Genomic DNA, 27,283 nt, shown 5'->3' on the forward strand with positions numbered 1-27,283 from the left:
TCCGTCCGAAAATAAATTGTGATCTGTCAAGATATTTAAAAAGCCTAGAATTTAAGAGGAAAATTCTAAAGAATTTAGTTGATAAGCTAATTGTTGGCGGGTATCAATCAATATTAGTTTTGAGCCTTGAAAAAAAGCTTTATCTGCTAAATAAGTACTTAATTTTAAATAACAGTGGGGTTAGCAGGGCGCTGTTTAACCTCATTATTCTTAAATATTCTCGCAATACATGATAGATTTGTGCATATTATTGCCTTGCAATTCCCCAGTATTGTTCATTATTGCTCTTTAGCTACTTCCCAGTAATTTAACCCTCATCTCTTTTCTCGCTTCATCGGTTTCTCTCTCGATGCAAGGCAAAATGTGTATACAAGTGCTCCAAGGGACTCTGTTAATGACTCTTGATGTTTGTTATGGAGTGGGAAATTGGGTTTCGTCTTCACCATCATCTTCGCTCTCATATGTCCCAAGGTAGGTCTCATCCCCTTCCTCCTGTAGACACCGGAAAATTTTCGAAAGAAAACAAAGCATTAGATCAAATATCTTACATCAAGCGGCAGCAGCAGATCGAGCGTGAGAATAAAAGGCTATACCTCGGTGTCATCGTCATCAGTAGGATATGAAGAATCTACTCTGTCATAGAATTCCTCGTCTCCTCGGCCGTCCATGCTGTGCATTTGATCCTACCAAAGTTGCATGCAAGGTTAATGCATTATATCCATGGTCACACCCATGAACGAAGAAGAAGAAAAGCTAATACGGTACAGAAGAAAACATACTATCTCAGATCTTATTTTCTCCACCCTAGCCTGCAGTGCTGAAATATGCTTCAAGAGTGCCTGTTTAACAGAATGAGTAGAAAAGATGAGCCCTTTCGGAGGTGTATGCGATGCCAATCGGTAAATTAAGGAGTTGTCGAGAGATACCTCGTGTCTTTGAAGCTCAATAGAACGTGCCAAAGCCCTCCTCTTTGTCAAAAGATTCTTAGGCCTTATTGTAGAAGGCCGCTCATAATCCTTTCCTCGGTAAACAATTATGGCATATCCTTTGGAGATTTTATCAACGGAAACCAAAACTCCACCGCTTTCAGCTTCGAGCGCTATGGCGACCTTTTTTACCTGATCAAAATTTTTAGCCTTCAAAATGATCTTAATCAACTCCCTGTATTTCCAGTGCAAGTGCATGTTCTCTATAGTACCATCGAAAACTCCACGTCTACCTGAAGTGAGGATCAAACTCCCATAAAAATCTCGAATTCTAAAAATGAAGACTATGACAACTCTTGTAGAAGAGAAATACCAAGAAGTAAGAAAGCTTTCATCCTCAACCCGAGCTTGCGAAACATAAACCTTTCCTCATCAGTTATGCTTTCCGGATCAGCCTGTCTATCAGCTGGTTTTAAATAAACTTCAACCTTAGATAAAGCTCGTTCAGCTTTCAATAGCTTTCGCTCAGCCTGAAATGGAAAAAAACTCACATTCAAGCCTATGTAAGTTTAAATATACAACTTACTAGCGGCAGCATTCAGAGTATAAAACTAAGAAAACTTGTGAAAACATAGCTAATGACTATTCAAGGAACTCACAAAAGCTAAGTTCTTTTCAAGTTTCCTGACTAGGTTGGCATGCCTCAACATTTCTGCTTCCTTCATAACTTTTTCCTTATGATGATCGTCCAACGTCTTTCCCCATCTAGCATCTGCATCCAAAGTTTCTCCGAGGGTACCTGCAGCCCCCGATTGCTCGGTTACTTCAGTGCTTGGTACAAACAAAGCTGAGGCTCTTAACCGTGCTTGCTCCTCTTCATCTTGCAAGGACTTCGCCGTTCTTTCCCTTTCTGATAAAGCTTCAGCAACATCCGCTGACAAAAAGTTCTTTCCCCGGTAGAAGACCAAGAAGTCCTTGTTTCTGGAGAGAAGCATGCCCCCTGTTAATTTCTGAAGCCAATCATAAAACAGTAAGTGATCAACAGTTCAATCTGGTGTTTCGGAGCCCAAATAGTTGAACATAACATGTTTATGAAATATAACTGATATGGACTACCTATTCAGCCTCGACACTAGTGTATCACCAGCACATTGTTAGAATGATTACGAGATGATGATAACCAAAACAGAAGAACGGGGGAAGTTCGATCGCGTTGTCTAATTTAGTTGAATGAATTCATTGATTACTGAAGGAATGCTGAATTATTATGGCGCATAAAATAGCATAAATATTTCATATTCAAATTGATTCAACTTATTCCTCATGGCTTCAATCACAAGGAATTCAAAAGCTGGATTGCTAGCAAAAGAAGGCAGGTATGCAATAAGATCATAGTAGGGACAATTGGACAAGGTCCACTAACATATTCCTATTAGTCGGAACGACTCAACATAGGCTATGTTCTTGAACAGAAAACAAAATACATTCATGTTTGATTCATTAACTTTACAAAAAGCTAAGCTTTTTACCAAAAACTTTCACATCTCAGAGGATAAAGACAGAACACCAAAAAAAGGATAGGAAGCATTGGATACTAGTTGACACAAAGATACAACGAAATGGCTGAGAAAATTTAGTTCAATTACCTTGAGATCTTCAGCCATTCTCTCACTAGTAGTTAGTTGCACTCCTCGTTTGAGTGCAATCTTCGCAATAGAACTTTTCTCCCACAATTTAATCATGGCCACCGCCAGACCTTGGAGCTGCCTACTTCTACCTGGAGATGTATACTTCATTAGACATTCGAAAGAACCGTATTTAGATCATATGCAGTGACACAATAACTGTAGCATACCTAAAGCGAAATGCGGAGGAAGAACTCTGGCAAGTCTCCTCAAAGACGTTGCTTCCTTTACTCCGAGAGAAGATCTTACCCCGTAAGGAAGTACTCTAAATGGAGGCCGATACCCAGGAACTATTCCAGGAAGCAAATCAGCATCAACTGGTAAGGGATTACATCCTGGCCAATCAGCATACCTAGGACCCAGGCCCTCTAAAAACTTGTCCACTTCATCCTCGTACTTTACTTCTGGCAATGGCTCTGCATTTTTATGCTCCTCAGCTGCAGTTTCAGAGTTTGCCTTCGGTGGAGCCACTTCATTTTGAGAACCCGAGTCAGAAGGATCCTTAGTTTTATTAGAAACTGGGGATGATGAATATGTAGACATCTCATTTTTCTTATATATATTTTTGTTGAGGTGCACCGAGGGAACCTCATAGCTAACACCTCTATATAAAGAAACGGATGTCCCGGACCTCCAAACTACCAATCCACCGGTTTTTCTCTGCACAAATGAGAAGACAAAACAGCCTAATTAGCAACAGATAGATAACTAACAATTTCATTCCGACTCAGAGAGATAGGAGTTATAACATTCTTACATATTATCATCCCCTGAAATTACATTATTATTTATACTTCCTTTGGTTTTGTACAACAGTCCGCATGTGAGATGATATCATTCCCCAACCAAACGAACTAGGGAATAAACACAGCAACAGGATATGCATATACATATTTTCAAAGAGGTTTATTCTTCAAATATTTCTACTTTCAAGAGCAAAAATGGTAAAGAATTTTCTACAAATACTAAAAACAAAAATAATGAAAGTTTATCAGAAGCAAACCTCCAATATTTCGTGCATCCTTTTCATATTAAGCGCAGGTGCCCCTTCAACCTTTAACCTCACAATCTCCGTAGTCTTCCACTTGTCATGAATTGTATCCACCACTTCTTGAGTAACACCAGAGCCCTTAATTCTCATTTTACTCTTGGTCCGAAATGTCAAGTTCTTTAACCTTCTGAGTTCAGACTCAGGCAGGGTCAACTCAGCCACTGAAGTCTTAACATCTCTTCTGGCTGTCCACTTCTCTTCTTCTTCTTCTTCTTCCTTCCTTTTCTCCCATGGAAACCTTACTTCCCCATCACTTTCAGACACACTTTCGACCCCCAAAGGCGACTCCTTTGAGAACCCACCTCTGGTATTTGGTAACATTCCTTCTTCCACATAAAACATATCCTCTACAGACCCTCTTTCATTATCTCTCCTTGTTTGTCCTTCACCCTTTCTTTTCTGTTCAGTTTCCTCTCCAACATACCCAAACTTCTTCAATTTCTCCACTATTTTCTCCATTGTACTACTGCTGCTGCTGCTCCCATTGTTACCACTATTTGAATAAGACAAGCTCCATGAATTCCCGTTTTTCCTATAGTTGAACACTGTTTTCGGTGGTTTTGGTCCATTTCTTTTGTGGGTTTTGTTCCAATTATCTAACCAATTACTTCTCACGATGGGAAAAGCTTTGGTTTGGCTTTCTGGGTATCGGTGAACATGTGAGCTTGAAGCGATGGTATGGTTAGCAGCACAAAAATTTAGGGCTTTTAGAGGAAGATTAGACCTGAAAAAAGGGAGAGGGAGGCCATTGAACCTGGAGAGAGAGGCTTGAAATGAATCCAGGAAGGTTGATTTGGTGGTCGTTGTTGGATGAAATAGAGTCATTGATTAGATGAAGAAACAAAAAGATGCACAAACTAATCAGCAGAAGAAGAAGTAGAAAGATAGGGTAATTTAACAAAGGATGTTTTGATTAATTTAAACTGGAGATGCATGTTATAGTATCCATGGCTGGCGGGGAAGAAATATACGTGCTCTGTTTTCGCCGGTGTTGTAATCAAAACTTGGAGATGCTTATAGGTCAATTTGGGTGAGGCTCCTCCAATACTTTTAGGATAAACTTAATACCCCTGAATTTTAAAATTTGTATCGGTTTCACCATGAAATTTTAACAAATTTCAATTTAGCATTATATTTTTGTCTTGGTTTCAATTAGAGCATTGGGTTGTTAACCCATTAATATATTGATTACACGGTAGTTTAGTGCTGAGATAAGACTAAAATGTGTTAGAAGTCGAAATTCAAAATACTTTTTATTCCATCTTATCATTTTCTTTGTTAAAGTTAGGAATTTTGCACATATTTTTAGTTATAGTTTAAAATCATCATTCTTTGACGTCTTTTACGTCTCTAGATATTGATGAATTTGTCATATTTGAGGAATTTGATGTTCATTAAAAAATTCGAACGGTGAGAAACATTCTTTTGAGAAGACAAATTACATACCTAAAACAGTAGCAGGTTCTGCTTTTATTTCCTTGGGTTAGTCGTTGGAAGGTTGGTAAGGGTAGCTCGTCAATGGTAAGTTGTAGGGACTGTGTTTGTATTGAAAGAGCTAATATATTTTCACTGTATAATGATCCATACTGTTTCAAGGCACACTCTTTTTCCTCCATTTAGGTCTAGGGAGGTTTTTTTAATAAAGTCCTTAAGGTGGTGTACTTTGTAACTGATTATAATGCAAAGTACCTTCTTTCAAAAAAAAAAAAAACTAGTCTACTTGGACAATCGTTAGAGGAAATTTAAGTACTAGAACACCGAACCTTTAGATAGATTTTCATCACTTTTAAATGAGTTTTGTGGAAAACTAATCTAAGCAGAAAAAAAATGTATGAAATACAAACTTTTCGATACCAATTTTTTTTGTGAATGAAAACTAGTGATAGGTGGTGATTGACAAATAATGACGATTTAAGTAACTATAAGGAACATAATGATATATGAATTAAAGTTTCGTATCTAAAATGAAATATTTTAAAATTTAATGACAAATTAGAACACAAACTAAAGTTTATCAGGAAGAATACCACCATCTATTTGGTCGTTAAAAATCTGACATTTCAATGCTATAATTTAAGCCAAAACCAATTCTTAATGTTAAAAATGAATGTCTTTAAAGTTGAGTAGTAAAATTGCTATAAATCTTAAAATATAACACTATTTGATATAATTTGCACATTTTTAAAATTCAGACTCCGATCCACCTACATTATAAGCTTCATATTCGACTCATATTAAATCCAAAGATTTTGGGTTTGACCCAACCCCAATATTTAATGGATGGATCAGGTCATCCGTGTATTTTCTCAATGTTAAAGTGGCCCAAAACTAAAATGAAGAGAGATTAAAATTTTAAGCAAGAAGTTACATAAATTTATTAAAAAAATAGTTAACAGGGTTGATTTAAATGGTAATCAACTTGATGTTGCTTAAGTATTGTCTCGGGTTTGATTCTTTGTGTATGTAGAGAGAGACTCAACCACGAAAGTCATATGTGTGATGAGAGTCGGTCCGAATTAGTTAAGACAAAGTCTTGAAACCATAAGGACAATAAAAAATAAATAAAATAAAATTGATGTATTGGTACGAAGGAAACAAAGAAAAAGAGAAAATGGTACAAATCGACAATAACTTAACGTATAAAAGAAAATTTTGTAAACCATACGTAAGAATTTGTAAATTAAGGTGATTACAAAGTAGTATTTCTCAATCATTTGACAATGAATGCTCAATCACTCTGCTGCAACCGCTGGTGCTCGAACCCGTGACCTCTAGGAACAACAACGATTCTTAATCTATTATAGTAATTATGATTATTCTAAATTTAAAATTTTATTTTATTATTGTTTTATTTATTACTTTACCAATTTTTTTAATTAAATTCAAATATCTTTTTTTAATATTTATATTTTTATAGTAATTATTTCCATTTTATTTATTTAATTTTTTTATATAAATTCTTAACTTTCTAAAATTTTTAGGATTTTTTTTTTAAATTTTTAAATTCTCTTCATTATAGGTCTACTTAGAATGTTAAACAACAAAATATTGAGCGATAATTGGTTTTATAATTTGACAATGAACGCTCAATAACATATGATGCAGTGGTTGATGTTAAGAAATAACAATTATTCTTTTAACCACTGAGATATTTTGGTTCATTCATAAATTATTAATTTTCAAATAAATAATAACTTAATTTTAAGTTATTTTAAATTATTATTTTAATAAGTTTAAATTAGTTTAAAGTGTAATAGAAATTCTTGTATTATATTCAAAAGTTGTACTATAAAAATATTTTAGTTTTTATATTATATCTAAAAGTTCATTTTAGTCTCTCTACTAGAGAAAGAGATATTTTAGTACATGTACATTTGCAAAAATAAATATTTTGATTTAAAATTTTAAAGTTGTAGTTTGTTGGCTTAAATATTTTGGTTTATACACTTTTTAAGTCTATCAATTTTAAAATTGAGCAAATTGATACCTCCTAGAAGAACAAGAGTAATTTATTCAATATACATTTTGAAAGTGAGTAGAAATAAGAATTATCCATGATAGTGTTCATCTTTTTTGTCAATACATGACACGTGTCCAACTACTATTGGATAACATTTTCTGTAAAATAAAATAAAAATAAATATTTTCATAATTTTGAAAATATTAATGAAAATTTACATATTTTTTATTATTTTCTCTATTAAACCCTTATTCACACTCCAAATCTAAAAATTCTAAAAAAAAAGTTAATGCATACTTTTCAATTAAACAATTTAGATATCTTTCATGTTTTTATTAGTAATTTCAATACTATTATAAGTGAAGACTATAGAGTTTGAAGTTTTAATAAAAATTAACTTTGCATTTAGATTCCACAAGCATTTAAAAATTTTATGTAAAAATTCACACAAAAAATGTAGAGATTAATTTGCTCGAGTTTAAAATTAAAAGACACCTCTTTAGTATTCCAATTAAAATATTGGGTTAAATACCCCATTCATACACGAACTATACCAAATTCTCAGTTTCATACATAACGTTTAAAAATTTTGATTTCATACATGGTGTTTTCTACCATTAACATATTCACCCACTTTTGTTGAAAACATTTTTGATATTTCGATATAACAAATTAAGTTAAATGAATTTTAAGATTTCACAAATGATTTTACAAATTCGATTCAATTAACCGAATATCAAATTATTACTCCAAGTTTTTCAAGATCAATTCTAATCCTTACTAAATGTGTAAAATTGTGATTTGTACTTAAACTATTTTTGAAACAATTTTCACAAAGTATTTTGAACCAAAAACAAGCCTTAAATCAATTATTCAAAGGCATGCACCGATGCATCAGTCCATGCATCGATGCATCGATGAATTAATTGAACATCGAATGCATTCCATGCACCGATGCACTCTCCATGCATCGATGCACTCTGAATTTTTTCAAAACATCGAATGCATTTGATGCATCGATGCACAAGCCATGCATCGATGCATCAGGCTATTTCTCAAACATCGAATGCATTTCATGCATCGATGCACACTTGGTGCACCGATGCATCAAGTGTTCCAACGGTCAAAATATTTGAATTTTACACGAATGCACCGATGCATACTTGATCATGCATCGATGCATGAGACGCTCCACATAGAAAAATCAATTGTTTTCACACTTAAACGGCTCTATTATCCCCACTAATTATCACCAACGTTCAGAATTGATTCAAGGGGTATTTAAACAAGCTCTGGAGCCATTGATCAACAACAAGAAACATCAATCAACTAGAATCAAGAGAGAATCAAAGAGAAAGCATCAAACCTCAAGTTTGAGTATTTCAAGCCTATTTTTCATCCAATATTCATTTGCTTTCAAGAACACTTTTGTACTCAATTGTATTTATCCTTGAGTATTCTTTTCTTTGTTCTAGAATTGTGCAAACATCTTACCTTGTGAGGTTTTCTTGTAAGTTTGCAAATTTGTAATCTTCTCTTTGGGAAAAAGAGTGTTCTCAAGAGTTGGGGTATACTCTTGAGGGATTTTGTAAGGTTATCTCTTTGGCCTCAAAAGAAAGAACAAATTAGTGAATTTGTTGGAAAATCCTTAGTGTGGATAGCTAAGGTAGTGGATGTAGACTTTGTTTGAGAAAGTCGAACCACTGTAAATCGCTGTGCAATTACTTTAAATTTTCTGCAAAAGCTTCCACGAAATTTTTAATTGCCAATTCACCCCCCTCTTGGCCGATTCCATAGATCGATTAACTCAACAATTGGTATCAGAGCCTCACTCATTTGAAGGTTTAATCGCCTCTTGAGTCGATTCGGGAAGAGTTACATCGATTACCAAGTCATCAATGGCCTCCACTTCAAATTACGACTCCGGTCTTGATTCGATGCCCGTCAACAAGCCTCCTTTCTTCAATGGAGCTAATTACGCCTATTGGAAGAATAGAATGATGTACTTCATTCAAGAAGTGACATGGGAGCATGGAATGCCGTAGAAGAAGGATACATCAAGCCTATCACTCATCCAAGGTTGTGGAGTGAAGAGAGACAAGAATGTTCCAGCTCAACTCAAAGCCATCCATATTATTTTTTGTGCTCTTGGACCAGATGAATACGGAAGAGTTTCATCGTGAGAGTTTCATCGTGTACAACCGCCAAAGAAATATGGGACAAGCTTCAAGTCACATATAAAGGTACATATGAGGTAAAGAAATCAAAAATTAGTATTCTAACGCATAGCTATGAAAATTTCAGATGAAACCAAATGAAGACATCAAAGCTATGACGGATAGATTTTCAACGATTGTCAATGGTCTCAAATCATATGGAGAGATCATCTCAAATGAAAAGCTTGTGAGGAAGTTAGTCTACTCCCTCCCAAAATCATGGCAATCAAAGAAGACGGCAATCATCGAGTCTAAGGACCTATCGTCCTTAACTCTTGAAGAACTTATCGGTTCACTCCTCACTCATGAGATGATGCTCGAAGATGAGGTGGACCTTGATAAAGTTTAAGAGACACCAAAGGAAAAGGAGAAGAAGAAAAATATTGGAGTTGCTCTCAAATCCACAAAAGATGAGAATGATTCTAATAATGATGATGATGACGAGGAAATGGCATTGTTTGCCAAACGGTTCAGAAAAATGATGAGACCTTACCAAGGAAGAAAATTCAAACGAAACGAAGGCCTTAAAAATGAACCAAAAGAGAATGACCCAATCATTTGCTATGAATGCAAAAAGCCGGGGCATGTCAATATGATTGCCCACAATTGAAGAAAAAGGGTCAATCAAAGAATAAGCACAAGGCTCATGTGGCTACATGGAGCGATGAAGAAGGTTCCGATGAAGAGGAACAAGAAGTAGCAAACTTGTGCTTGATGGCATTCGGGGAAGATTCTAAGGTAACCTCTAACTCATCCGATTTTGATGATTTATCTTATGATGAGTTATTTGAGGAGTACAATGGGTTGGCTTCGGATTATGAGAAATTGTTTTTAAAATATAAAAATGATGTTTCAAAATTGAAAAATGAAAACAAACTCATATCCAAAACCAACAACGATCTTGAAAGTAAAATTAAAGACTTGCAAATCAAACTAGAAGAGTTTGAAAAGAAAATTTAGATTTGCAAAATTTACTTTCAAAGATCAATGATGATCATCAAAAGAAAATTGATGATCTTAAAACTTCTTTTGATAAAGTTGGAACAAAACATTTTGAAAAAGGTGGAAATTCAAAATCCAACTTTGTTAGAAAAAGTTTTAGAAACTACAATCATAGAGGTCCCCAAAGAACCTCTAATGGAAAAATCATTAGAAGTATGTGGGTTCCTAAAGAACTCATTACTACTAAAGATAAAAATATCCTACACAAATGGATACCTAAGGGACTAGGATTTTGGAAACTAATGAATATGGACCCAAAAAATTTGGGTACCAAAAATCAAAAATTAATCTATGTTTGTAGGGAAAGGAGCATTGCTACAAGGCACGGGAAACAAATTCAAACTCATGGTACCTTGATAGTGGATGATCAAGACATATGACCGGAGACAAAAGCCGGTTCATTGAGCTTAACGCCAAAAATGGAGGAGAAGTGACTTTTGGAGACAATTCAAAAGGTCACATTGAAGGTATTGGTACAATAGGTAATACCTCTTCCATACAAATTAAGAATGTTTTATATGTGAATGGATTAAAGCATAATCTATTGAGTATTAGTCAATTATGCGATAAAGGATTCAATGTCTTATTTGAAATTAATGGTTGTAAAGTCATTGACATTGCATCTAATCGGATTATGCTTGTTGGTCATAGAATAGGAAACATTTACATGGTGCATTAGATTCTATTGATATGACTAATTTATGCCTAGTTGCTAAGGATGAGCATGATAGTTGGTTATGGTATAAGGAGACTTAGTAAGAGGGTTGCCTAAGCTTAAATTTGATAATGATAAAATCTGTGATGCTTGTGCTAAAGGAAAACAAAAACGAGTTTCTTTTAAATCTATTAATGATGTATCAACTAGTAGAGTATTACAATTGATCCATTTAGATCTTTTTGGGCCAACTAGAACTACTAGCTTGGGAGGAAAACAATATGCATTTGTCTTGGTAGATGACTATTCTAGATACACTTGGGTTCTATTCTTAAGTACTAAAGATGAAGCATTAGAAAATTCATCACATTTTCAAAATAATCCAAAATGAAAAAGATTACTCTATCACTAGTGTTAGAAGTGATCATGGAACTGAATTTGAAAATCTTGGATTTATTGAGTTTTGTAATTCTAATGGTATTAGCCATAATTTTTCAGCACCTAGAACCCCTCAACAAAATGGAGTTGTTGAGAGGAAAAATCGAACTTTAGAAGAAATGGCTAGAACCATGCTTTGTGAAAATAATTTGCCAAAATATTTTTGGGCAGAAGCCACAAATACCGTTTGTTATGTTGTAAATCGAGTAATGATTAGGCCAATTTTAAAGAAAACTCCATATGAAATTCTCAAAAATAAAAAGCCTAACATTAGTTATTTTCATCCTTTTGGATGTAAATGTTTTGTTTTAAACAACGGTAAAGAAAATCTTGGCAAATTTGATGCTAAAGGTGATGAAGGAATTTTCTGGTTATTCCTTAAATTCTAAAGCTTATCGTGTATTTAATAAAAGAACTTTAGTTGTAGAAGAGTCTATACATGTTGTTTTCGATGATAATCCCCTTCCAAGGAAGGATTCTTCTGTTAATGATGATGTAGGTATTGTACAAGCAAATGACGTTAGACATGACGTTGGAGAATCATCATCAAAGGAAGAAACAAAAGATGAGGAAACTCATGATCCCCTCGAGAATCCAACCATTGAAGAAAGGGAAGTATATTTTCCAAGAGAGTACAACTATGTCAAGGATGGTGAAATTATAGGTGATCCATCAAAAGGGGTAACTACTCGATCTTCTCTTAGAAATATCTGTAATTATGTTGCATTTATTTCATGCATAGAGCCTAAGAACATCAAAGAAGCATTAAAAGATGAACATTGGATTATGGCTATGCAAGAAAAATTAAATCAATTTGAGAGAAGTAAAGTATGGACATTAGTTGAAAGGCCTAGTAATAAATCTACTGTAGGTACTAGATGGGTTTTTAGAAATAACTTGATGAAAGTGGTAATATAGTGAGGAACAAGGCTAGACTTGTTGCTCAAGGCTATACTCAAGAAGAAGGCATAGACTATGATGAAACATACGCTCCCGTAGCTAGGATGGAAGCAATTAGAATGTTATTGGCATTTGCATGTTTCAATGAATTTAAATTATATCAAATGGATGTTAAAAGTGCATTTTTAAATGGTTTTATAAAAGAAGAAGTGTACGTGGAACAACCTCCAGGTTTCGAAGATTCAAATTTTCCGGATCATGTTTTAAAATTGACAAAAGCTCTTTATGGTTTAAAACAAGCTCCTAGAGCTTGGTATGAAAGATTGTCAAATTTTTTAATTGAAAAAGGTTTTTTAAAAGGAAAGGTTGACACTACATTGTTTTTAAAGAGAAAAGGTAAAGATTTATTAGTAGTTCAAATTTATGTTGATGATATAATATTTGGTTCTACTAATGATGTTCTTTGCCAAGAATTTTCTAAGCTAATGCAAAGTGAGTTTGAGATGAGCATGATGGGGGAGCTCTCATTTTTCTTGGGACTCCAAATCAAGCAAAGAAAAGATGACATCTTCATTAATCAAGCTAAGTACGTCAAAGATATGCTCAAGAAGTTTGGACTGGAAAATGGGAAACCTCATAACACTCCAATGAGCTCTTCAACAAAGCTTGACTTAGATGAAGGAGGTAAATGTGTAGATGTTAAATTATATAGGTCAATGATTGGCTCTTTGCTTTATCCAACTGCAAGTAGACCGGACATTATGTTTAGTGTTTGCTTATGTGCTAGATTTCAATCATGTCCTAAGGAATCACATTTACTAGCTGTTAAGAGAATCTTTAGATACCTTAAGGACACTCCTAGTTTAGGACTTTGGTATCCTAGAGACTCTAGCTTTAGCTTGCATGCCTTTTCTGATGCGGATTATGGAAGATGCAAATTAGATAGGAAAAGCACCTCCGGTACTTGTCAATTCCTTGGAAATATGTTGATTTCTTGGTTTTCAAAGAAACAAAATTGTGTTGCATTATTTACCACTGAAGCGGAATACATTTCAGCCGGTAGTTGTTGTGCACAAGTTTTATGGATGAAACAACAACTTTTTGATTATGGAATTGAAGTAGGTACCATTCCTATCAAGTGTGACAATACTAGTGCTATTTGTCTCACTAAAAATCCCATCCAACACTCTAGAACTAAGCATATTGAAATAAGACATCACTTCATTAGGGACCATGTCACTAAGGAAGATGTAGTTCTAGAATTTGTTGATACTTTGCACCAATTAGCGGATATTTTTACAAAACCCTTAGATAAAGAAAGATTTTGGACACTTAGAAGAGAATTAGGTTTAACTGACCTATCTTCACTTAGTATTTAAAATAATTTAGCACTTTTAATAAATACTGAAAAATGCTTATAATAATAAATTGTATTCTTGCTATTAGTTAGGGGGAGTTTATGATTCTTAATAAAAATTAATTTTATGTTCAAATAAAGTTTGAAGATTAATTTGATTGATTGAACATAATTAATTTTTGATATATGAGTTGCCATTACCATTAGAGCCAAATTATTTAGCATTTTAAGTGTTTAAAACGGATTTTTGACATTTTTGTGCTTCATGCACCGATGCATTTAACAATGCATCGATGCATCCTTGAATATGCATCGATGCATAAGACCATGCACCGATGCATCCGTCGAGTTTTAGGTTTAAAATCTTCATCTCTTCATTTTTCTCAAAACCTAAAACATAAACTCACGGCCGTTCGTCCCACTCTCACCTCAAATCTCTATTTTTGCTCAAAATCTTCGGGAAAACATCAGATTCTTCAAGTTTTTCATCCTACAAACCTGCTACACTCATTAAATCGCGCAAAACATCTCCTCATTCCCCTCAATCTGAATTTTTCAAGGTATTTTCACAAAAACTCTATTTCATTAAATTTTTGAACTTAGGACTAGTTTAGATTAGTTATAGTTTGAAATAATTATCGGGCATTGGCTATATGATGATTCTAAACTAGTTTCTACAACGAATTTCATCAAAAACACATAATTTTTCGAAATTATTTGGAAATTTCGAATTTAAAAAAAATTCAAAAATTATTGATTCAATTGTGTTGTTTTCATGAAAACTATGCGCATTATGATATTAATTTTAAATAGTTTTCAAAACTTTGCCCATTAGGATTATGTTAGAGAACCTTGAATTATTGAGGACTCATTTGAGTTTTGGGATTGAATTTTGTGCATACATGTGTTTTTAAATTGCATGTGATATTTCTTTTCCGATTTCCCTAACCATGTCTAATCCTAAACGCCCTAGATCATCCTCGAGTCGGTCTCACCAAAACCGTCCTCCCGCTCCTAGACCTCAAAATCCATCCAATATTCCTTCATCCCTCATTAGTACTTGTTTTAACATGCCTGAAAACCGTAGGGATGAATTATACTCTAGGTACATGAACTCCTTCCAATCCTATCGTATTAGGGAAGAGCGTATTCCTTCTCTACAAGCTATGATAAAACTTGAATTTGAATACCTCTCAATTCTTCGCCGATGGAAGTTTGATAAACTATTTTCTCTTCAACCCATCGTCTTTCACCAACTTGTCCGCATCTTTTATTCCAATGCGGTTTGTATTCAGAACACAACTCAGTGCGGTACTATAGCGATTAGATCCTATCTTTTAGGACAATATATCACTATTACTTCTGAATCCATCGCATCTCATTTTGGTTTAGATGATGAGGGTTTATTTAATGAGAAGGAAGATGTGGAATATCCATATCTTCCTAATGCTAGTGTCAGTACCTTTAGGTCTCACCACGATCGATTTCTTCACTTAATGATCTCTTGGTGGTTTAGACCATCCGCAGGTCGGTACTCCACACTACGTACTACAGACTTATGGTGGATGCACTGTATAAAGAACAAAAAGAAAATCAATTTTCCACATATTGTCTTTAGCGCGCTTGTCGATATCATAAACATCATTCCCTCAAAGCATGTAGAAACCCTACCTTATGGTTTTCTACTAAGCAATTTGTTTATCAAACTCGGCCTAGATGTCTCCCTTGACAATCCTATTCCGCTCCAAAACCCAATCAATATCACATCCTTAAAGAAATCGGATTGGAAATTGGATGAGAACACCGGACTATGGTCTTTTCGACCCGGTAAGCAAACCCCGGGAGCTAGTTCTTCACAAGCTGCTCCTAGTTCTTCTCGTGCTCCTCCTCCTCCTCCAGCTCCTGACGCTGATAATGATCCAGAGCTTCAAAGGCTTATGAGAGATATTGACGAGGAAGTACCAGCTCGGCAAGATGATCAAACGCCACCTTATTTCCAATCTTTTCTAGAGTCGTTTGATCTGCGTTTTGCTTCCATGGAGTCTACGATTACTGAGTTTCAGAGGGAGATGCGTGATCGTATGGATGCTCTTACTCTTGAAGTTAGAGCTCATTATCCTCCTCCTCCTCCCGATTCCGCTATGGATGATTAAACGTTATTTGATGATATTTGGTTTTAAACTTTAAGAACTTGGATTGTTAAACTTTTTGATTTGAATGTTTATGTTTGTTTGGATGTTTGGATACTTGAATGTTTGAACTTAATTTTAATATATTTGGTTTGAATTTTATTCATTTTGCATCATTAGATATATGACCAATTATGCCATTTCACATTTTATTATGAATATTGTTTATGAAAACTAATGGCTAATCTCTCTTTTGATTGTGATCTTAGCAGCTTATTATTAATAAATCAATTGGCTAATGTTTTTCAAATTCTTGTTTAAAACGTTTATATAGAGTCTTTTTGATTTAACAAAAAGGGGAGAAAATTTAAGATGTGCTATAGTAAGGGGAGTAAGTTTTTCAAAATCGATTTCAAAAATAATTTCTTAAACAAATCTTAAAATTATTCAAATGTTTTGTTATATCAAAAAGGGGGAGATTGTTGAAAACATTTTTGATATTTCGATATAACAAATTAAGTTAAATGATTTTTAAGATTTCACAAATGATTTTACAAATTCGATTCAATCAACCGAATATCAAATTATTACTCCAAGTTTTTCAAGATCAATTCTAATCCTTACTAAATGTGTAAAATTGTGATTTGTACTTAAACTATTTTTGAAACAATTTTCACAAAGTATTTTGAACCAAAAACAAGCCTTAAATCAATTATTCAAAGGCATGCACCGATGCATCAGTCCATGCATCGATGCATCGATGAATTAATTGAACATCGAATGCATTCCATGTACCGATGCACTCTCCATGCATCGATGCACTCTGAATTTTTTCAAAACATCGAATGCATTTGATGCATCGATGCACAAGCCATGCATCGATGCATCAGGCTATTACTCAAACATCGAATGCATTTCATGCATCGATGCACACTTGGTGCACCGATGCATCAAGTGTTCCAACGGTCAAAATATTTGAATTTTACACGAATGCACCGATGCATACTTGATCATGCATCGATGCATGAGATGCTCCACCTAGAAAAATCAATTGTTTTCACACTTAAACGGCTCTATTATCCCCACTAATTATCACCAACGTTCAGAATTGATTCAAGGGATATTTAAACAAGCTCTGGAGCCATTGATCAACAACAAGAAACATCAATCAACTAGAATCAAGAGAGAATCAAAGAGAAAGCATCAACCTCAAGTTTGAGTATTTCAAGCCTATTTTTCATCCAATATTCATTTGCTTTCAAGACACTTTTGTACTCAATTGTATTTATCCTTGAGTGTTCTTTTCTTTGTTCTAGAATTGTGCAAACATCTTACCTTGTGAGGTTTTCTTGTAAGTTTGCAAATTTGTAATCTTCTCTTTGGGAAAAAGAGTGTTCTCAAGAGTTGGGGTATACTCTTGAGGGATTTTGTAAGGTTATCTCTTTGGCCTCAAAAGAAAGAACAAATTAGTGAATTTGTTGGAAAATCCTTAGTGTGGATAGCTAAGGTAGTGGACGTAGACTTTGTTTGAGAAAGTCGAACAACTGTAAATCGCTGTGCAATTACTTTAAATTTTCTGCAAAAGCTTCCACGAAATTTTTAATTGCCAATTCACCCCCCTCTTGGCCGATTCCGTAGATCGATTAACTCAACAACTTTCGTCATAGAAAGTGACGTGGAACCTTAGAACCACGACATGTGGCGCTTTAAAAAACATATATTTTTTATTTTTAGGTAAATTACATCATTCATCACCCAACTATCTTATCACTCTTATTTTAGTCACTAAAGTTTATATTTTTTTAATTTAATTATTAAACTATAAAATTACTCTTGTTTTAAAAACTCAAATTTATTAAAATAATATAAATAATGACGATAAAAACAACCAAATCATGATGAAAACAACCGAAAAAGTTATTCGAAGCTTATCCAACGTCGATAACGACGGAAATAACGGCAGTGACATGATCCACTAGTTGGGTCTTGATCGAAACTGACCGGAGAACTCAATGGGAGGGGCGGTGAGATGTAACGTCGGTCAGTTTTACGGAAAATTATGAAAAAATAGTGACAAGAAGAAGTTTTTTGACGAACCTTTTAATTCTTCTCTACGACAAATGATGGCGAGACTCAGCGTGTGAGTTGATGGGTTATGATCCGACGAGGGAGGAACTTCCACAGGTGAGGGAGGTGACATTCACCGTTCAATGGTGGCTGAGATCAACGATGGTGAGACTCATACGATTCTTTATAATTTCCAGATGAACGACGACCGGATGGAGGTAACTGATGGTCAGGTTAACTTTGTGGGACAATGGCAAAGCTCCCAGGGTGGTGGTGAATGCCACGATCGGCCAGAAGAAGGTTGAACGACGACGAGGGGTAGGGCAACAATTTTAAAGAAAACCAAGTTTTTTTTCTTGGCGTTGGTTTTTGTTTTTAAACTTTAGTGACTAAAATAAGAGTGAGAAAATAGTTGAGTGATTAGTAATTTACCTAAAAACATGTTTTTAAAGTGTCACGTGTCATTTTATTAGTGGTCGTAGGGCTCCACGTCACTTTCGTGATGGAAGTGGGTAAATCCGTTAATGGCAGAAAACATCATGTATAAAATTGAGAATTTTTAAACATTATATATGAAACTGAGAATTTGATATAATTCATGTATGAAAGGGGTATTTAACCCTAAATATTTAAGTATCTAACAATAATTTTAGTATTTTGGATCAAATTTCAAACGTGCAAGAACTAAAATATTTCTTTTTATAGTAGAGAGTAAAATAACTTTCAGATACGATGTAGGGACTAAATTATTTTTTCTTATAGTAAAAAATTAAAATAAACTGTAAAAATAATACAAAAACTTATAATAAGTTTTAATTATTTAAATAAACTTCAGCAAAAATTTGTTCATATTATTTGAATATGAACCATTTTATATTAAATTAAGTTCGATTCGCATATTTAATTGAGTTCAATGAATCAGTTTAAATTATACAAATGAAACAAATTTTTGTTGAATTCAGATTTAGATGTGAAATAAAGTTTTCACCTTCTAATAATATGATTACTGACGGTAATAATGAGCACAGTAAACATTCATAAAAATTTATGAAAACCTGAATTATGACAAGTCTTATAAGGAAAAATATCCCGACACATTATTCTAACATTTGGAAGTATTATATATAAAAATAACAAGTTCACCCGGAGGTTACTCTTCATTGAAGCATGATATGAAGGATAAAAATTATAACTAGTAAGAAATGTAAAATATTCTACAGAAATAAAAGCAGAAGACGAAAATGCCGATGATGATGATTTCTTGCCCTTCACGTATTTGGCCTTCATTTCATTTATTGTGTCATCTTTTTTGGTGTTGTTAAATATGATTTCTCATTTACTTCATAATTTCGGAGGTAGAGAGAAATGTTGAAATGAAGGTCAACAGTTGTAATCTCGAAACGTATAAGAACAGATAAATGTCACTAATTTTATTGTTGAATGTATACATCATGCTTCCTCGGAAAATTTTCTTTGTACTTCTAACGCGTATCAATTTTATGGAGCACGGTCATATAAAAAGTTTGCATAGGAATTGGTTGATGGAATGAAAACTGACGCAACACTCTATTTGCGACGTGCATCTCAACAATCGCAAAATGAAGTAAAGATGTTATGACACACCACAAATCCGAGCCTTCAAAAAATCCCAGTGTTAGTAACCGGTAAATCTCATATTCGCAATACAGAAGCCAACAAAAATGTAAATATTAATTAAATTATAAAACTTAGTCTAAATTATAAATAAATAAAAATTTAAGTAATTTATTAAAATAATATTTACCATGTGTCTACCGACGATATTGATCATCATTCGCATATCATTTTTATTTGTACCTGACAACTTTGTCTCGGTAATTTTATGCTGTCATCTAAATAAATAATAAAATAAATAAAAAATTTACTAAAAAACTAAAGTTAAAAAATTAACTTCCAGCTAGAGGAAACTAAATCAAGGTTGTTGTAATTGTTGTAAAAAATGAGAACCGATATCACGACCAAGATTGTAGCAAGACTAGACAATCCACTACATCGACTTTTTGACCCTTTTAACGATTGTAGCATTGCAAAGTTCACAATACAAAAATATCAAAATCGCCGAGCCTCAACTAGTATTATGACACTCAGTAAAATTATTCAATACCGGAAGATAGTGAGTGTGTGCCAAATTCTCGGATTTATCCAGTAATAATACCCCTCAAATTAATTGGAGGAGATATGCTCGGGCTGTAAATCTGACCTCATCATCGATAGAGTCGTCAGTCACATGAAATTTAGACTCCAACCAAGTTATTTGTATCCAATACCCTTTTAAGACCTCTGGTGGTGACACATTTCCCAAAATTTTCTCAATAATTTAGAATCGATTGTAATCGTTGAGCCTCATTAGTGTCACACCATTAACTGAAACACTAAGTTGGTAAGCGACATCTCGCTTCACCACTCGAAAAATAGAAAATATACATTTCGGGCCTCCAACGTTCAATCCACGTTGAAATCAGTGTCATGTTCACCTTAAAATCATGAAGAAATGTGATTGGATACAATCTGAATTATTGTAAATATATAATAATCTACTGATGCGAATCACTAAATGTCATTCCTCGTTGAAGAATGGTTTGTTCTTCTTACAGAGTGAGTTTGAGTGAAGAAATATGAACATCATCAAGACGTAACATTTAATCTCGCGTAGACATTTTATGTAATACTTCAAAAACTACAATTTTCTAAGTTTTTTTTTCTTAACAATACACAATAAAAATCTTAAACCCCAGACCCAACGGCTATAAACGAGTCAACGACTATATTTTTCAAAACCCTATGAAACTCATCACCTCGACGTGACAAGTTTCAATATGTCTGTTGCTTCTGATCGTTGATGTTGTATGTTGCCCAATGACTATAAATGTCCAGTTTATTTTAAATTTCAAAGAAACTCATCACCTCGACATGATGAGTTTTAATTTTTTTAAAAATTTTAAATTAATTAATATATTTTAAAAAAAATTACTTTTCACTGAACTCGTTATATCGCCGTGACGAATTCCTGAAAATATATTATAACATTGACTCATATAGATACCACTTACTCTAGTTCGCAACAAAGGCTCAAGGGTGGGTTGAACAGAGGCGGACCTAGGACAAAAATTCAGGGGTTGCCCAAAAATTCAGGCGTATCCTAATTCCCACAAAACTAAAAATAGATGCTTGATTTATGGGCTTGATCTTTTTTTTTAAATTTTAAATATGATATTAATTTTTTCATATAATAAAGAGCAACAGTTACACACAATATTAGGGGTGACATTTGTATTAATTAAAAAAATTAGAAAAAAATTAACACTAGATAGACAATTTTAAGGGGTTGCCTGAGATACCCAAGACAACTATAAGGTCCGCCCCTGGGGTTGAAGATAATTAAGGTTTGAAAAATATTTTTTAAAAATAAAATCGAAGAAACAATGAAGATGGTGCAGAAAACTGGGATCCATTAGTCCTATTATCGTGCAGCAAGAGGAAAAAGGAAACATGCACAATCTTTTTTTCACGTAATTAGTTACATCTTAGATCAATTTACGAACATATTATATTTTTGGTGAAAGGTATGTGAAACTCTTATACTTTAAAAAAAAATTAATGTGATCATCGTACTATATATTTTTTTCAATGTGACCCTATAACTTAAAAAAAATTAATGTGACTCTTTGACTAAGGTTTTTCGTCATTAACCAACTGTTCCGTTAATTCATGTAGACGTGAATGCTTCCTCAAATCTAGTATGAAGAAAATATTGTTTGTGGTTGTTGGTAGAAATGAGATATAATCAATTTTCGGTTGCATAGACAGTTGTTGAAGAGGAATGAAAAAACCATGTGGATAGATTTTACAGAAACTTATGGTTGACTTAGAGCATCCTAATAGCGAAATACTTATACTAATATCGGTCAATGACGGAAAACGTTGGTTAAAAGGTCGTATTAATTTTTTTTTTTGAGTTAGAGAGCTACATTGAGAGAAAAATAATATAATGATCACATTGATTTTTTTTAAGTACAGGGGCTTCGCGTACCCTTTTACTTATTTTTTTAATGAAGTTAAAGTTAGATTTGATTATTCAATAAAAAAATATAAATTAAAGTGATTTTCAAATAATTGTTAAATGATTATATTTAGCATTATACTATTAAAACATGTATATAGAAATATATAATATAGATGTATTGATAAAATAGATATGTTGTTTTAATGAATATTTATGGTATCATGATTAAACAAATAAAAAGTAATATTAATAGAAAAGGGTTAAGGGTGTGTTTGGTTCACGGAATGTAAGATTACAAGTGGGAATAAAAGATTACCAGGGAATAAGATTACTGAGAATGTTGTATTTAATGTTTGGTTGGTTTAGCAGGAATGTAAGATTACCATGTTTGGTTAAAGGAATAAAAGATTATTGGAATGTATATTTGACCAAATTGTCCTTATTATAAAGGGTAAAAAAAATTAATCCCTAACTTCATATAAAATTTTAATTATAAATTTTTTTTGTAAATCTAAAATAATTTAAGGATAAATTTATAATTTAATCTTCGTAGAATTTTTATTATTCAATGATAGAATAATGATATTTTTGAAAAAAAATAAAAATTTAAGGAAATTTTAGTCCAAAACGTCGGTAATATTACAATACCTAAAGAAAGAGAGGTAATGATATTCATGTTAATATACTAAAAAATCTACTATTAATAATAAAATATTTCTGATAATGAAATTTTCAATCAACCAAATATGAGAATGTAAGATCCCACAATCGTTGAATCAAACACCGTGTATTTGGTTCATGGGACCTGCGAAGGCAAGCAGAAAACGAAAGAAGAAGGTTAAAGAATATCTCTAAAGGAGCAAGATCAGTAACAAAAAAAAGTGGGCAAAAAGGTTAGAAACGACATGGCCCACGGTGGCTATGGTAAGCGGCGCGTGGTGGAAGGGAAGCGCGTCATTCGGCGATCAAAGGGACCTGGCGTAGACAAGAAATCGAAGCCAAAAGCCGTTTCTCTCAAGAACCAGATACGCTCCATTGAACGCATGCTGCGGAAGGTATTCTTCATCTCAGTTTTTCCTTTTCCTCCTTTTGAATTAAATTTTAATTTTAGGGTCTTCGTATGTATTATAAATTCTCTGAATTGCAATTTTGCTCCTTTTCGCATATGTAATATAAGGATCTTCCTCCTGAAGTTAGAGAGGCTCAAGAAAATAAGTTAGAAGGGCTTAAGAGACAACAAGAAATCCATACTCGACTAGCCGTGGAACGAAAAATCTTCTTGAGGAACAGAAAGATTAAGTTTTTTGGTAAAAAAAAAACAAAGAATTACTATGATCTTTTCTTACACTGTTGTATTTAGTTCATATAGGGAATGAATCATTAATTTGCTAATATCTCAATTGCCATTGAAGAGAGAAGAAAGATAGAAAGGAGGATTCGGCGTTTGGAGAAGCTGCAACGAACTTCATCTGGTCAGACACAAGACACAGAGATTGCTAACCAGCTATCAAAATTGAAAGAGGATCTTGAATATGTTAGGGTAAGCTTTGTAGCAGAATTTGTTTTTGAAATGTTAATGATAGGACAATGTTGTTTAACTGACTATTTGAACTTGAGTTCAGTATGTCTTTCCTAAACTATGCAAAGCTGAAGTTTTGTTTTTCTATTTGCAAATGCAGTTTTTCCCCAAGACCGAGAAATACGTATCTTTATTTATGGGATGTGATGATTCAGAAGTGGTTGATAGGAGAAATAGATTGCGGACGCAGATAAAAGCCAACGTAGTTGCTGCTGCTGCCAGCGGGAAAGATATGGAAGGTGCATTTTCTCTTCACTGTAGCTGGCGATATAATCTATATGAAGTAACATATTTACCTTTATTTCATGGTATAGTGTAATTAAGCTTTTTAGAATGAAGGTCTAATTGTGAATTGCACTGGAACTCACATGTTATTGATGTAACATGTTCTCTCTTATTACTTTTTACTTTACCTACTAATTGTTCTTGTTAACTTGTATTGCTGTGTTCAAAAGAATGATATGTTCTGGTTGGACTTTGATTAACAGAGACAGGGAGTGAGGATGATGGGCTGTTGGATTTGAGTGATGATTTCTTCTTAAAAGGATCTTCAAGCGATGAAGTTGACGCAGACGATGAATGGACAGATAAAAGTACCCGGTACGTATTAGACATGTGAGTTGAACTGCTCAATTGAACTTTGCTCTTATGAAGCATTATAAGTTAGAGATGCAAGTAGACTGATGCTGCCATTAAGAACCTTTTTTTTCACTTGAACGTGGAACCATTATCACTATCGACTCTGTCATTATCAGATGTACTGTTTGGATATACGGCAATGTTGTTTTAGTTGAACAGGCCACAAATCTTTATCCCACTCTTGTTGTGATGAAAAGTGCACTCAAACATTTATATGCAGAGAACAGGCTTCTAGCGCTTCCGGGAAAGCAGCATCTGGCATGTCTAGTGATGAAAGGAACCAGGTTCAGTATAGAATTGTACAGTTTCATTTTAAGAAAATAATTAATTTAACTGTTTTGATGTTTCCACCCCTTCAACTTGTAACAGAGACAGGTTTCTGCCAGAGCTTTAATGCCACCTCCAAGGCCTAATTCATTTTCAAATTTGGTACGTGCAAAATCAAGGTTTGGATCTTCATCCAGCCGAAATTCATCCATGCAGAGAGCTGAAATGTCCACATCTAGCAACACATCAAACAGAAGAAGTGGTTCTTCCTTTAAGGCAGGGGGGTCCTCAAATTCAAAGACAGGAAACAGTAGTAATTTAAGTTCAAATTCTGATGCTCGCAAACCACGTAGGAAGAGGAGACCAAAAAAGAGAAAGCAACAGGTTTGGTGACCGTGACTTGGATCTAATTGTACTTTTTCTTTACTATTGTTACTTTTCTACATTTTATATGGTGGGAAATTGGTTTTTATCATTGTTTGTGCCTGTCCTGTGTTCCATTCTTCTTGAGGGCTTGTAAGCTCCTATCTGGTATCCTAGTCTTGTACTTTTACTAAAAATGCATGCTACATGGGATTGCCATATCTCAGAAAATGGAAAGGGCCCTTGAGATAACATGAATTATTTGCAATTCCCTCCCTTGACTTTATTGTTTCGGCATATTATTCCTTTTTCTTTGCAGTTTGTACCTTCTGTTAGCTAAATGCTTTTAGTATCAAGTCTCCTAATTATCGAATACAAAGTTGAATATTAGCCAAGACGCACCAGTATTTAAGACTATTTTTTTGGGTAAATTACACGTTTAGCATCTAAACTATCTTTTTTTGTTCCATTTTAGTACCTAAACTATCACTTTTATTCTTTTTTAGTACCCTAAATTTTATTTTTCTCAAGACCATTCCTAACATTTAGTTTAGGTTTCAATTTGGTACTCTGCCGTTAAAAACTTAGCGGCAGCGATGGTGTGGAATTATTTCCCCTTTTTTGATATTCCATGTGTCTTGTAATGTAAATTCCACGTCATCGGTGCCGTTAAGTTTTTAATGGCAGGGTACCAAATTGAAACCTAAATTAAACGTTAGGTATATTTTTTTTTTTTTAAATTTGGTACTAAAACGGAACAAAAGTGAGAGTTTATATACTAAACGTGTTGTAACATATTATCTCATGTTGTGGATTCATTCGCTGATTCTTTGTACATGTAATTTTGTAACATATTATCTCTTGTATTTGCAGGGATGAGGTAAACTCGGGTTCTGGCATCCATGAAAGCAAATTGGTGTGGGGGAGAGATGTATCAAGTAACTTTTTGTAGTATTACGTAATTGGCGCTAGTTCAAGAATAGTTTTAATTATGGTTTCAGTGAAATTTAGTTATCCTCTTACCTCTTTGATGGATATAAATATTTTCATTTCACAAGAATTGTTAATTGGACGGAGATTAAGGATCCTTAAATTGAGCACTTCACAATGTTGCAAACTACCTTATTGGAAAATCTAAATTGCCCTTCGAAGGTTTAAATGCCTTTTTATTATTAGGGTAGTGATTATTTTAGGAATTTTATTCCCATTTTTAAATTCCAATATATTAGTAATAATGTTGTATTTTACTAAATACATTTTTAAATATATTAAATAATGTTATATTTTAAAAATCGTTTTCATATAGATAATTTTATATTTAGTTACCTAAACCTTAAAAATAGATGAATTGTGTTATAAACATTAGTATTAATGGTATAAAGGAATGATGTGATACTTCAACTTTGATTTGTTGATGATTGTTCTCCACTTTTGATTTGGCTGCATTTTAGGATTATTGTTTTTTCCCCCCGAGAAAATTACAGCACTAAATGTCTTTTATAATACATCTTTTTATGAATGCATTCTCCTAATTAATTTTTATTTTATATTCATAATTTTATTAGGAAAAATATTTATACATCAAACTTTGAGAGTTGATTCATTTATATCATCGAATTTTTAATTTTGTTGATTTTAACATTAATATTTAATTTTATATTCAATATATCATTCATTTGTTAATGATTTACCGAGATGATGACATGATAATTGTACGCCTTGACAGAGATAACAATTATTGGTGTGGTTACCTCACCAAAACATCATCGTATTGGTAAAGCTGTTTTGATACCTAAAAGACTCAAGACGATGCCATTTTACTCAATAAAATTTGTTTTAATATTAATTCTAGGATATTCAAACTCTAAACCTATAAAAATAAAAGTTGAAGTTTAACCATTAATCCAACTTGTATGTTCTTCTAAAAATAATAAACAACACTGTATATTTTAAGTTTTTACCTTATACTCTTCCTTATCAATACTCTACCCAGCTCAATGAATGTTTCAATGCCTGACATGTCAATGGATGAAACATCTGCAAAACCCCCCATATAATCAACTGTCCTAAACATATATGTAAAACTAAATGAGTACCTATTATCAAGGGTTCTTTGTTATGTACTATAAACCTTTATCAATCACATTTGATGTCTCACGGGTAAAATATATTATTGTTGAACTATCTATGCTTAAAAGTTTTTTTTATTTTAAAATTTTAAAAATTTAAAAAATAAATTTATTAAACTGTTACAAAATTATTATTAATTTTTTTTATTTGTTAAAAATCATCATCAAATTTTATCAAGCTTTTACCTTTATTATAATGTTATAGTGACCATTTTGTAACGATTTGATAAATTTATAATAGTAAAACATTTAGTAACCAAAATGATGATTTGAATATAGTTAGGTGACCTCTTATGTACTTTAACCCTAACATATTATTGGCCTTGTTTAAAAGTCCTAGAAAATGGATAACGAGCATATAGCTTAAACGAACGATGG

General features: G+C 33.3%; 2 protein-coding genes across 4 annotated transcripts; one reads left to right on the forward strand and one right to left on the reverse strand.

Moving 5' to 3' along the window:
• Positions 1 to 243: 243 nt before the first annotated feature.
• LOC120183312 (CRM-domain containing factor CFM3A, chloroplastic/mitochondrial-like) lies at positions 244 to 4,655 on the reverse strand. The gene is made up of 9 exons (XM_039188036.1): positions 3,615 to 4,655; positions 2,782 to 3,271; positions 2,573 to 2,703; positions 1,586 to 1,936; positions 1,300 to 1,456; positions 927 to 1,219; positions 780 to 839; positions 594 to 683; positions 244 to 492 (listed from the first exon to the last, which is right to left on the reverse strand). Exons 1-9 carry the CDS (start codon positions 4,485 to 4,487, stop codon positions 412 to 414), a joined length of 2,526 nt encoding a protein of 841 aa, XP_039043967.1. The 5' UTR covers positions 4,488 to 4,655; the 3' UTR covers positions 244 to 411.
• An 18,117-nt stretch (positions 4,656 to 22,772) lies between these two features.
• Positions 22,773 to 25,796, forward strand: LOC120183326 (rRNA-processing protein EFG1-like). 3 transcript variants are annotated; one of them, XM_039188048.1, is made up of 8 exons: positions 22,773 to 22,983; positions 23,106 to 23,235; positions 23,341 to 23,468; positions 23,608 to 23,746; positions 23,996 to 24,122; positions 24,367 to 24,430; positions 24,516 to 24,797; positions 25,650 to 25,796. In XM_039188048.1, the coding sequence occupies exons 1-8, from the start codon at positions 22,834 to 22,836 to the stop codon at positions 25,653 to 25,655; spliced, it is 1,026 nt and encodes a 341-aa protein (XP_039043979.1). In that variant the 5' UTR covers positions 22,773 to 22,833; the 3' UTR covers positions 25,656 to 25,796. The 3 variants fall into 3 exon arrangements, with proteins under 3 accessions (XP_039043979.1, XP_039043978.1, XP_039043981.1); XM_039188047.1 differs by lacking the exon at positions 25,650 to 25,796 and having other exon boundaries at positions 22,774 to 22,983; positions 24,516 to 25,030; XM_039188050.1 differs by lacking the exon at positions 25,650 to 25,796 and having other exon boundaries at positions 22,774 to 22,983; positions 23,996 to 24,107; positions 24,516 to 25,030.
• The last annotated feature ends 1,487 nt before the right edge of the window (positions 25,797 to 27,283 follow it).

Source organism: Hibiscus syriacus, unplaced genomic scaffold (assembly GCF_006381635.1).
Source record: "Hibiscus syriacus cultivar Baekdansim isolate YM2019G1 unplaced genomic scaffold, ASM638163v2 tig00112758_pilon, whole genome shotgun sequence".
Taxonomy (NCBI): Eukaryota; Viridiplantae; Streptophyta; class Magnoliopsida; order Malvales; family Malvaceae; genus Hibiscus; species Hibiscus syriacus.